Genomic DNA, 13773 nt, shown 5'->3' on the forward strand with positions numbered 1-13773 from the left:
AGGTAACGGGATAAAAGGTAGATCGGGGATATATATCTAAGTGACATATTGGTATGGATGTCACTCCACTTCCTCAAAATAAATCTTTCTAAAACTGAGCTCATACTATTCCCTCCACCCCGTGCCCCCCCCAACTTCTCCATCAAGATCAATAATACAACCATCAGTGCCAGGGTACTAGGTGTAGTTCTAGATTCCCATCTGTCCTTTCAGCCCCAAATCCAATCACTGTCCAAATCTTGTAGACTTCATCTCCACAACATCTCCAAGATACGCCCGTTCTTAACCTCGGAAACTACTAAGCAACTCATTCACTCCCTTGTTATATCTCGCCTTGACTATTGTAACTCCCTCCTCATTGGCCTACCGAGTCGCAGGCTATCCCCTCTTCAGTCTATCATGAATGCTGCCGCCAGATCCATCCACCTTACTAACCGTTCCATATCTGCCACCCCTCTCTGCCAATCCCTCCACTGGCTTCCGATTGCCCAACGAATAAAATTTAGAACATTAACAATAACATTTAAAGCCATTTATAACTCTGCCCCAAATTACATCACCAATCTTGTCTCCAAATATCACCCAAACCGTCCTCTCCGCTCCTCCCACAACCTTCTGCTCTCTAGCTCCCTTGTCTCCTCCCCCATGCTCATCTCCAGGACTTCTCCAGAGCCTCCCCCATCTTCTGAAACTCTCTACCCCAATCAAACTATCGCCTACTCTGCCAACTTTTAGGAGATTTCTGAAAACATCTCTCTTCAGGGAACCCTATTTTGCCTTCAACTAATAACAGAATCTTCTATTCCTCCTATCAGTTCATCCCCCGCAGTTATTACCTTTTGTACCACCAGTCCCTCCCTCTTAGATTGTAAGCTCCAAGGAGCAGGGCCCTCCTAACACATTTGTATTGAACTGTATTGTCTCCCTTTATATTGTAAAGCACCGAGTAAACTGTTGGCGCTATATAAATCCTGTATCATAATAATAATAATAATATTATCGGGGTCCAGAAGGTGCACAAGGCTTACAAAGGACTCAGACAGCCCTGGCACAACAGATGGAATTTGGCAATTTTTGGGGTGATTTTTTTTTTTTATTTCCATTAATTTATTTTTCAGGCTCCATCTGTTTTGCCAATATGGCCATCGCTATGCTGGAACCAGCACTGCCCATCTGGATGATGGAGACAATGTGTTCCCGGAAATGGCAGCTAGGTAAGATGTTTTTCCTGTTCTGTTACAAATTCTTATAATAAGATTCATCAGTAATGGAAGAGGATGCCTCGGTCTCTAGAGGTCCTCTAATTCTGATGGTAATTAAGAATTCTCCTAATTAAGAATTATTTTACATAATGGGCTGTCATCAACTTGTTGGTCTGATCGTGAATGGCAGATTGGGGGACCCAGTCAGATTTCCTGCAGGAGGACATATACTGTACGTTATAAGCATCCAATCATGTGCTGCAAGAAGAGCTCTTCATGGTGTGCCTGAGGCTGTAGCCGAATTAACCAGTCACCCTAAGTCAAAATTGGTCCTGACGGAGGCCACAGTTTTGCTCTAGCTATAAGAATGGCGTTCAATATTCAGATATTTTTTATGTAAAGGATTCTTGTAGCATTTTAGGCCTTCGAGAAAAACATTTCCTAGAAATTCTATATGATGTACAGATGAACAGAGTGTACTGACAGATATATATATATACACACACATAGAGCACACATGGAGAGCACACTGTGCAGATGGAAGCTGACAAAAGACTATTGTCAGAGTTGAGCGCACACCGAGTTTGCTGTCTCGGGAAGAATATGAGATGGAGAGAGTGTGTGCAAAAATCAGCCTTCTTGTGTGCCCCATCAGTGAAAATAGAACCTCTATCTATTCCCCCCCCTCCCCATCTACAGGGCTAGTGTTTTTGACCACCCTCTATCACCATTTGAGAGAGCGGGGTCTCAAATCTCCATCTGACCCCTCCATGACAGCAGAAACTTTGACCTCCCTCTGTCCCCATCTGTGAGTGTATGACTTCCAACCGCCTCCATCTACCCTCATCCACGAGCACAGGGCCTTCTAGTTCCCTTTAACTCAGTTTGTGTGCATGTGGTCTCCAGTCTCGTTCTACCCCCCTCCATGAGAGCTGGGCCTCCAACCTCCCTCCCATCCAAGACAGCTGAGCCTCTGACCTCCCTCTATCCCCATCTGTGACATTTTGGCCTCCAACCTCCCTCTACCCCCCATCCACGAGAGTAGGGCCTCCAACCTCCCTCTACCCCCATCTCTGGGATTGTGGTCTCCAACCTTCCATGACAGCAGGGCCTCTAACCTCCCTCCACCCCGCTCTGCAAGAGAGCAGGGCCTCCAAATTCCCTTTTACCCCATCTCTAAGGGTAGGGTTGCAAAACAGAAAGAACTTGGGCATTCTAAAGAATTACTTAGATTTGCCCATCTACAAAGATTGTTTTATCACATAGTAAAGTTTATCAAAATGTATACTTTTACATTTGGATGGAATAGAGAATGGTTAGATACCTTGTCATTTTTTTTTGTCCCATTCAAAGAGATTTCCCTTCACTTCCTGTCATGTAGACAATACAGGAAATTAGAAAAAAAAAACTCTGCAAAAATGAGGGAAATCTCCTCTTAGACAGTTGTTACTGGAACAGATGTCCCCATTGGAAGATTTACCCCCTATTCCTGCTCTAGTGACTCAAACTCTGGTAACTCAACTCATCAAACTCTGGTAACTCAAAATGTTGTTCACCAGGAAAAATAAAGTGAATTGCCCCAATGGAAACACAGATAGCAATACACCCTTCTGCACTCCTTTCCAAAACTAAAATAAAATATTTTGGCTTTAGATACACTCTAAACAGAGCTCCTAACATATTTTCATCTCTGTAGTGAAATCTGAGTATCAGCTCCATGTCCTCAGCTGTAATTGGTGCAGACAGAACTGTCCCGGGGTTGGTGGTTAGGTACTGCGCCTGCTCCACCAGTCACTCAATAAACATCAGTGAGATGGATGGTCGGTGTGCCGTAATAAAGCTCAGACTCAGCTGCTGCAGGGTGATGGTGCTGCCGATAAGACATGGCGGATATGAAACCTTTTCATGAATGTTTCATCAATGCTGATAAGAAGGATTTTCTCCCCCGCAGGTGTGGCCTTCCTCCCGGCCAGCGTCTCTTATCTCATCGGAACCAATATCTTCGGGCCTCTGGCTCATAAGATGGGCAGGTGAGTCTTTTCATTAGCCGCATATTGCTGTGTGCTACAGATCTAATCAGTGGTATGACAGGGAACATTCACGGTGCAGCAGGAGAGCGGTTTCTGTCCGGCCATCAGTCTCGTCATTCCTTCTCTTGATGCAGGGGAATGCTGCATGGCACACTCTGGGGCAGGAAGGGTTAATGTGAAGACGGAAGCTGCGGTCGATGTCCGCTCAGCACGAGGCCGCTCATATAATCACAGTGTTATTGATCGGAGACACAAAATAAACAATCGGACATTTGACGAGTAAAGTGCTTGTAATTCGGAACGTTTCACAGCCGGAGCTGATCGATAAATCACAAATGACACCCATAATGGGCGCCGTCTGCAGGAACATGGTTACTAAGTGCTGCTAACAGGCCAGATTGTATGGCACGGCACAGACAGCTCTTCCCCATTATAAAATATACTGCACATTCAGGGTCCATTTTTATTTTTTTGTAACTTCAACAAGTTTTATTTGTAAGGGCCAGTTCACACCGCCGACACTCTAAATGCTCCAGTTTTGCCTGTGGGCAGCAGTCAGTTTTGGGCGGTGTGATGCATGCTTTAGTGCATCACACACTTTCCTTTTTATTTTATTTAACTTTATTTGAATTGCACAAAGTGACACTTCATTCACCGTCAATACTTTATTTGCAGTATCCCATGTCCACTGTGTAGGGAACTACTGACATAGCCATGAACGCAATCCATCTCCCTTCCATGCCGGAGTTCCAGCTGGCTGTGTGCTCATCAATGTGTAATATGTGTCTGTCTCGTGTCTCTGCAGGTGGCTGTGCGCCTTCATCGGGATGATAATGGTGGGAATAAGCATCATCTGTGTAAGTAAAATGCTGAATATTCCTACTTACAGTTTCCCAGTCCAAGCCCCTCATCACACTTCAGCAGCCTCTCTGTACAATGAACTCCTTCCAGATATTCAGGAAACCACAAGAAACCGATTCTAACATAAGGCCTAGAATCAGAGATTTTCTGCTGTGCAAATTTTGAATATAAGTGAGGCAGCATTGCAACACAATACAGAGGGGTGCAAAAGTCATTAGTGTTTAATGCTTGCAGGTCTAGAGCTGTTACTATATCCCAAAATGTCCAACCAGACTGGCCTAGTGTCAGCTATAAATTGGAATGACCAAAACTGAGATTTTGTTTTATTTCACTGAAATTTTGCATGTTTGGAAAAATACATTGGAGTCAATCAGGAAGGTGAAAATAAAGGAGGAACCCCAGGAATAAATTGGTTGTAAAGGATAAAAGGTATTTTACCTTGATGCATTCCCTGCATTAAGGTATATAAACCCTTTAGATTCAGCTTCCCTCCTGCACCCCTAAATACTTTCCTAAACCCAAACTTGATGCAGTGCTTTGACCAAGAGCAGCTGAGCTGCTCTCTCTCTCCTTCCTTACTGAACTCAGTGAGAGCACTGGGAGCCATTGGCTCCTGCTGTTGCTGTCAATCAAATCCAGTGATGAGGGAGCAGGGGATGGGGCAAGGCTGCACTGTGTGTATCAATAGATGCACACAGTACGTCTCAGGATCAGGCCCGCACGAGTGCACCCCTACTAAGCAGCTTGCTAGAGGGGTTCTCAGAAGGCAGGAGGAGCCAGGAGAACAAGTGGGAGACCCCAGTAGAGGAGGATCAGTGCTGCTCTGTGCAATACCATTACACAAAACAGGTATTACATACTTGTTATTCCAAAAAAAAAAAAAAAAAAAGATCCTTTACAATTATTTTAGTAACCATACCAAAATCCTTAAGCCTCATCCCACCCCCCCGAATGATGTGTCAGCATCACTTGGTCTCAGGGCGTACTGTGAGCCCTGCCTGCATTTTGGCACACACCAGTGAAATGACATGGTTGCTATTCTGCTCAATGAGAACTGCCAGCACTGGACTGAGGAGTAAGTCAGGGACAGATTTGGAGTGTGGAGAATGTAATTAAAAATTGGTAATATATATGTGTGTGTGTGTGTGTGTGTGTGTGTGTGTGCTTTTTTTAAAGGGAGGGAGCCATAGAATGAACAATTGACTTAAAGTTCTACTTTAATTGTTCTTTTGGCGTTTTTTAATGTGCTAGTCCAGTCCACAACCCAACTTCATTGATGCTATGGTGATGTTGGAACTACATTTGCTGGACCAACCATTAGCCTGACACCAGGGCGATGTCTGGTATACATGAGTACCATACTGATCCACAGCCCCGTTCCTGGGTAATGTCTGGTATACATGTTCCCCAGAACATGCCAAAGTCCAACTCTAGGGTAATGTCTGGAATACATTTGCCACAGCCCAGCTCTAGGGTGATGTCTGGTATACATGAGGGCCATACTGATCGAAAGCCTAGATGTCTGGTAAACATGAGCACCATACCCAGCACAGGCAAAAGCCCAACTCTTGGGTGAAGTCTGGAATACATTTGCCAGACCAAACCACAGCCCAGTACCAGGGTGATGTCCAGTATACATGACCACTAGACAGATCCACAGTCAAACTCCAGGTCTGCCAGACTAATCCGTCACCCAACTCCAGGGTGATATCTTCTACACATATCTGCTGGATCAATTCACAGCCTTATTCCAGGGTGATGTCGGGTATACATGACCACCATACCAAAAAACTACCCAGTTCCAAGGTGATGTCTTGTATACAGGTTTGGCTGACCAGTCCACCAGCCAACTCCAGGGTAATGTCTAGTATACATGTTTGCTGAACTGGACCATAGCTCAGCTCTAGGGTGATGTCTCAAAGACATGAGTACCAGACCATTCATAGCCCAGCTTCAGGTTGATGTCTGGTATACATGCCCAGCAGACTGATCCACAGCCTGGCCCAACTACTAACTGAATTGTATGTTCACATTCAGGTGCCATTTGCCAAGAACATCTATGGATTAATAGCACCAAATTTTGGCGTTGGATTCGCGATCGGTAAGACCTGAAAAAACAAGGGGCCAATGGGGTATTTACCTTTATATAAGAAACCTCAGATATTTCTTACCATGTAAGCACCATAAACTTAATAGATTTCCTACCATATGCATGACCAAACTGTACAAAGATTTATTCAATATAATTTCCCCTGCTGGAGGCAGTATCTAAAGGATGTCAAAGTGTCTAAGGATCTGATTCCCACTGATTCCCTAATTTCTCTCCATACAAACCAGTAATGATGATTATACCTTCCCATCATCGTTTATCTATAGATCCTTTGTCATGACAGAGGGGTTCTCCTAAAATGGGAATTTTTGACTTTGTTAGGTGCCAAAACTGCATCCACACACCCAGACAGGAAACACATCAGCAGGCCGTCCCATCAGGGGGAAGGGCTGCCTGAAACATTACATCCCATAATAGTTGTCTCCCAAGCAAGACACACAATAGAACAATGGGATGCAGCCACATGGCAGAGAACAATGAACAACCCCCACACCAATATTAGAACATTTCACCCTGTACCCCTAACAGGCACAGTGTGACTTACACATAATAGGGAGCTGGGGAGCGGACACAGGGGTCTCCCCACCCCTCAAAAGGGGGCTGTGTTCCATGGGCCTCCCACCCAAAGTCACTCCCGTCACACAGTCCATTACAAAAGTTGGCATGTGCAACAGGAGATGGTATTTACAGCAGCTACATGTATTGTGATACAGGGGGAGTGGGAAGGGTATTGTGAGTTAGTTCACTTTTAAATTTTTTGTTTTGTGAATAGGTGAATTTAGCTATTAATTCATGTGTATATCAAGCCAAAACATTATTTTTAGTTTTACTCTTATCTGTAGGTTTGTTAAAGAGCCTTCTCCCCCACACACACACACACACACACACACACACACACACTTCCCTCCCTGTCTTGGTTTCAACTGTGTCACCAGACAGGAAAAAATAATTTGCAACAAGGACACAGACAGAAATAAAAACCCAACTCTACCCCAAACTAAAAAGGGAAAAAAAGAATTTGGCAGCATTTACAATACAAATATCTAAACCTACTGTCATATCAGACTGACTACAAAAAGCAAAAACGTATTTATCCTGAAATGTTTTTTCACAATGCAAAAAAGCAATTGCTGCAATCGTGATGTTCAGGTCATGAAATGGTTAATTCTGAGAGCAGTTTTCAGCATGCTGGATGATGTCACATGTGAGTGTTCGCTGTACATGGAAGAAATCATCAGCTTCAACATCTGCATTTGTTTTTCCATCCTACAGGTATGGTGGACTCATCCATGATGCCAATTATGGGTTATCTGGTGGATCTACGCCACGTCTCGGTCTACGGCAGTGTCTACGCCATTGCAGATGTAGCCTTTTGTATGGGGTTTGCATTGGGTAAGCCTTGTATCATCATAGACGTCTCTAGCACACAGTACAGGTGACTAAAACCCAACAAATGCTTTTCTTATCGATATTAGATATTTGCACAGCAAACAGGCTGCGAGCTGAAGGCTGAAGCATCATTGCACACACATGTTCGCGTTCCCACAGGTGGAGATACCCAGCCACAATTGCCCCATATACTGATCCTCCTTTATCTGACCTTACAGGGCCATCTGCTGGGGGTGCTATAGCTAAATCTATCGGATTCCCATGGCTGATGACAATCATTGGAATCGTGGACATAGTATTCGCTCCCCTATGTCTATTCCTTAGAAGTCCTCCTGCCAAGGAAGAGAAGATGGTGAGTGCAGTCATACTTTCTTTCATTATATATTGTTTTTTGGATCCTTCTTAGACAATTCATTATTTCTCACTGCTGCCTAATAGAGATGCCAGACACTTTAATAGCAGCATAGTGTGATTCCAGACCTGTCTGCCATACCTTGTCCTGAAATTATAATCAGCGAGACAACTTCTTACTGCTAGGCCTTATAGGGGGAACGTGGACCTGTCAAAAACATGGACATTTAACAGAGCATATGATGTAAACATACTGGAGCCAAGGTAATCTGAGAACTGCATGGCAACACCATCAGCAGATCTACAGATAGTAGCAGCTAAGGCAAATGTCAACTTAACTGGTAAAAAAGCCAAGGTGGACCTCACTTCCAAGTCTACTGGTGTATTGGTTGGCTTTAAAGGTCTATTCACATTATGCTTTCCATTAACACAATGGGGTTGATTTACTAAAGGCAAATAGACAGTACACTCTCCAAGTGCAGTTGCTCCAGAGTTTATTTAATGAGTGGAAGCTTTTGTGACTTCAATCATGTGCAAGCAAAAATGCTGGTTTTTATTTTCCTTGCATGGGGTATTCTTTGTAAAGTGAAGTTTTGCCTTTTTTACTAAGCTCTAGCACAGGGGTCTCCAAACGTTCTAAACAAAAGACCACTTTACTGTGCTTCAAAGTTAGGAGGGCTGGAAGCAGAAAATGTCCTGGTGTCAGTGACAATGTCCCATCTTTGGTATTAGGAGAAATATTAATGCACCATCATTGGGAGGAATAGTGCCCCATCATTGATGCCAGTGGGAGGAATAGTGCCCCATCACTGACGTCAGTGGAAGGAAGAGTGCCCCATCATTGGTATCAGTGGGAGGAATAGTGCCCCATCCTTGGTGCATGTAGGAGGAATAGTGCCCCATCCTTGGTGCATGTAGGAGGAGTAGTGCCCAATCATTGGTGCATGTAGGAGGAATAGTGCCCCATCATTGGTGTAAGTGGAAGGAAGAGTGCCCCATCATTAGTGTCAGTGGGAGAATAGTGCCCCATCATTGGTGCTAGTGGGAGGAATAGTGCCCCATCATTGATGTTAGTAGGAGAAATGGTGCCCCATCATTGTGTCAGTGGGAGGAATAGTGCCCCATCATTGGTGCTAGTGGGAGGAATAATGCCCCATCATTGATGTTAGTAGGAGAATGGTGCCCCATCATAGTGTCAGTGGGAGGAATAATGCCCCACTGTTGATTATCAGTGCAGAAATTATTGCCTCATTGTTGGTGTCACTAAGACGAATAGTAACTCAAGGAAAAAATAAAGTTATGCAAAGGGCTGCAGTTTGGAGATCACTGCTCTAGAGCAACTGCACTTGCAAAGTGCACAGTCTATTGGCCGTTAGTAAATTAACCCCAATGTGCTCCAGGTGTATAAGGTGCACTCTATTAAGGTAAAGCACTTGGACAAGAAAAAAATGTACCTAAAGCATTTTCGACAACACGTGACACCACACATTATGTGCTTTGGGGCATGCCATACCACAGCTGTGTTGGCAGTTACTGTATAAGTGCATTGGGATGAAATTCCAAATGAATAAACAGCACAATTCACATCGTCTCAAGTGTTAAAATGCATTATGGTAACGATCCTTAATGGAGGATCTCATTGTAAATGGGCCCTTAGAATACAAGACAAAGTTTGCAAATAACTACATGTTTTTACCTGTGTAGGCGATCCTCATGGAGCAGAACTGTCCGGTGAAGAAGCGGATGTACACCCAGAACAGCACGCAGTCCTATTACGCTGCTGCGGAGGAGTCCGAGAGTGATGAATGAGTGCCAACTCCACATTCTGCAGCTAGTTGTTTCTACATTTCATTGTCGTATCATTGGTCTATCAGTGACATAGTAACAAGCCAAAGGTCTCGTGTTCTATCCCGGCGGAGCAGCGTCTATATTGAACGGAGAGCTGCGTACACACCTGGGGTAAGACTGAGGAGTCATTACACAGCATGTAGAACCGTACTGGTACAAGTAGTGTGCCGTAATCCAAAGCGGCCTGTGAAAGTGAACAGATCTGGTTACAATTTTAGATTTACCGGGGAAGGGTGATATAAAAATGTAATTCTGTTATATCTAAGACTCCATATATACATAGCCAGGGTTTGTAAGACCCTTCTGGAATTATCCATTGCTTGGTCCTCAGGTGTGACCAGGTTATGGCTGGATAGTGTATACACATACCCCTAGGGGGGGTCAGTGGTGACCAGTGGCCTTTGTGGAACACCAGAACCTCCCCTTAACTTTCAAGAATAAACCTGCCACACTTGCTCTCCGTGTGCGCTCTGCTCGATCCACGAATACAGCCACTTCTCGTCTACGCTCCCAATGTGACACATAAGAACTACACATTACCAACCGCCTTACCGAGTTTAAAGAGAAACAGACTTTTATAGACTCATTGCTATAAATATTGTTGAAAGATGTTATTTTATGTATTTAATTTTATTACATATTATGCAATATATTTTTAACTACTGTAATTGTAATGTAAATGTGTATAAAATCCGTAACGCCTGATCATATTTGTTATTCAGTCTTGAATGTGGTGTATGAGAGATGTAAGACTTGGCAAGGGGTGATATTTTGGCGAGGTAATAAGAGATAAGCTGCTGGTTGGCTGGTGTGTAGTTTTGGGATCAAACATGTTATGCAGATCTGGGTTATCCGTAAGTCAACCTAGCACCCGATGAAAATCTAGGGGGCCCAGCTCACTCCTTCATGCTCCTGCAGTAAAGATAGCAGATCCTGCACTTTGCAAAGCTGTGCACCTACCCGTCATTCACAAGAGAGGATGAACCTATAGGCAGTTGATGTCTGAGGGGGCCACTATAGACAATATAAAGGGGGTGGCTTCTGTGTCCTTCTGAAATCCTTCAGAATGTCAGTAAAATGGATATGGGGGGGCAAAAGTTGCTATGTTCCTCAGGTTCCCATTTTGCCTTAATCCATCTCTGTTGTTATTTATGATGTCATGATGGAGACACAATTGCTACTATGAATGCATTTATAGCAACCAGCAAATGACTTCCATTTTAGTTTGTTCACCTAAAGCAGCTGAACCTGGACTTTCAAGCAGTTAGCATGGACTTCAGCACATTACTTAGTAGTATCAGGGGTAATGGAATGGTTTGGAAATAAAGATTTCGCCTACTGTTACAGCGGCATCTATAACATTTCAGATTTGTCCATAACAGGAAGAGTGTGTGTGTGAGAAGAGGATCAAACCCTTCCTAGTTTATTTAGGCAACTTTCACACAGCTCTGTTGCAAAAACGCATATGCATTTTTGCCTTGTTTTCAGGGAGTTTTGCAAGTGTGAAAAAAAAGGGGGGCATGCGACTCCGAAAACGCAACTGCAGTTGTTTTTAATGCGTTTTCCATTTATTTCAATGGGGAGTTGTGGTTTTTTGGGGTTTTTTTCACTGCACCAAACATGCACCAAGAATGCAGTATACAGGACTTTTAAAAACACAACTGACTGGTGTGGAGAGCCTCATAGAATTTAATGATCATGCACTTTTCTTCCGCTTTTGGTACTGTAAAAACGGGAAAAAAACTGATCGGGTGAAAGGAGCCTTAAAACAGGAAATTTCAAGCACATTTACTTAAGTATTCATGTATACCAGACAAGCGACTCTCAGCTTTCTAACCAGGAGCGAATGACAAATCAATGCAACATGGGCGCATCTACAGCACCCTTGTGTAAACCATGCAAACGTCAGAACTGATATTAAATGAGTTCACATTTAGCAACATGTTACACCCATTCTTACTCTGGTCAAAGTACAATTTCCCCCTAAATTCTGGTGTCACCTTTTTAAAGGCCACAAGAGTCCAGAATTATCAAGTCATTTTTTTGATAATTTTTTGTTTTTGATATTGCAAAATGTTAATGTGTGAACTACCGAGTTTAATCATTTCCTGGCTCTGGCAATGTTCATTTCACACTCTTAAGGCCTTGCATTAATAGCATTGAGCTTGTGTTGATTGATAAAAGTAGTGTGCTTGACATCAGTTTGAGATGCTTCTGCAAACATTCGAAATGTATTGTACGTGTAGTTGACTTGCTTCTGACTTGCTACAAGTTGCTTTTGCATTTCTTTGACTTGTGTGGGAAACTGTTCTGGCATGAACAAAACTTGGTGAATAATACTGGCCCTACATCTGCCATTCTTGCGGGTCAGGAAGGAATATTTGTCCCCCACTGTCAGGATAAGTTCTCTTCTTGGCTGTTCTTCACCTTCTTCTGGATCAATAGAATTAAAATAGCTGGAACTTTTTCAAGCTATGTATATGTGTTGTACTAAAACTGACCCCATCCTTCAACCAAAAACCTGCATTGTGGAAGAGATTCCGATTGGTTGAATTGAGGATGATCATAGGCCCTCCTAAAATTCAGTCAACTCAGCCTATTTCCAGAGAACACCATTCTGAGGAACCCAACTGGATCATCTTTGGCGAAAAGAATAGATTAGTGTACTTGATCAGTGAAGGGTAGGCAACGGTGGAGGCAAAATTCTTCAGCCTGCTCAGTGGAGACTGAAGTGGAAATAATACAGCAGTACAGTCATTCCCGAGGCCTGGGGCTTCTTGTGCAAGCTGCAACAGTCTTGGGCCATCAGTCGTCTACTGTTAACCATGATTGACCAATCAATATCTGTCCAGCCATGTGTCCACTTAATACTAAATCAAGAGGATGTTTTCTTTCCTGCAGCTCAGATATCTTTTATAGGAGACCCGGCTGCACAAAAACTGTTTTATATACATAAACATGGAATGTGAACTTAAAGGCAACTTGTTCTGTTGGTTTTGGTATGGCAATATTTTTCTTCATTTTCTTTTCACTTTTTAACACTGCCATTTAGGAATCAGATTTAACAAAAAAACAAAATAAAAAATAGAAGATCGCCAATTGTCTTCCAGATTAAACTCTCCTTATATGATAAGATCACAAAACACCTACTACCTGAATGCTGAAAACACAACAGTATTTCGGGGGTAATCTGCTTCAACCAAGAATGCGCTTACTACAGAACCAACAAGACTATTTTTTCTTAGCAGATCTTACATATCTTCCAGTTTCAACTAACTGGTTACATTTTGCTGCCAATTTCAGTGACTAAAGAACTCAAGAGAGAACACAGTATTTAACCAAAAAATTCCTCCATATCAAGTGGATATCTTACCCTTATGGGTAAGAAGATAAAACACTGCAACTCTAAGCAACATCTAAACATTAGAGTGGAATGTCTGTAAAAGAAATAGCTAACATTCAGTTAGACTTGTACTGTTGAAGATTTTCACCTACTCATCCAAGCCATTAGTCCACCATTTTTGCTGCTATGAACCAAGAACAACAACAAAATAGAGAAACATCCCAGAGGATGAAACACTACAAAAGACAAAAAAAGACAAGCGAGAAAGAAAACTTCAGATAGAGCCTTCCCAGCTGGAGAAGTCTTAGCCAAGGGACTGAACTTCACTGTGTCACCCCAACATATCGCTCTGGTGGGTTACATCCCCACTATAGAATATTTCAACCATATCAATCGCATATCTGGAGTGGAGATTTAACAACTCCAACTGCCTGGGAGTCTCCGCTGTCCTTTCCACAACACCTTTTCCAGCGTGACTTCACTAGAAAGGAAGTCCCTTAAATCACTGAATAGAGATCCAAACAGATTCATCCTGCCAGTGGACAAGGTGAGCTGCACTGTGGTAATGAATAGATCCAGTTATCATACTGAGGGGTCAGACACGCCAATACTAATGTGTCACTAAAGAGGGACCTTCCA

At 43.1% G+C, this 13773-nt stretch overlaps 1 protein-coding gene across 1 annotated transcript in view; it reads left to right on the forward strand.

Annotated features, from left to right (window-relative positions):
* Window positions 1-10496, forward strand: part of SLC18A2 (solute carrier family 18 member A2) — a 53497-nt gene extending 43001 nt beyond the window's left edge. Inside the window, exons 10-16 of the mRNA XM_089658795.1 lie at window positions 1119-1214; window positions 3154-3232; window positions 4038-4089; window positions 6131-6194; window positions 7476-7595; window positions 7811-7944; window positions 9648-10496. Coding sequence (XP_089514921.1) covers window positions 1119-1214; window positions 3154-3232; window positions 4038-4089; window positions 6131-6194; window positions 7476-7595; window positions 7811-7944; window positions 9648-9752 — 650 coding nt within the window. The 3' untranslated portion in view covers window positions 9753-10496. The remainder of the gene's footprint in view (window positions 1-1118; window positions 1215-3153; window positions 3233-4037; window positions 4090-6130; window positions 6195-7475; window positions 7596-7810; window positions 7945-9647) is intronic.
* The last annotated feature ends 3277 nt before the right edge of the window (window positions 10497-13773 follow it).

Source organism: Staurois parvus, unplaced genomic scaffold (assembly GCF_062004578.1).
Source record: "Staurois parvus isolate SC_StPar_1 unplaced genomic scaffold, SC_StPar_1.0 ptg001095l, whole genome shotgun sequence".
NCBI lineage: Eukaryota > Metazoa > Chordata > Amphibia > Anura > Ranidae > Staurois > Staurois parvus.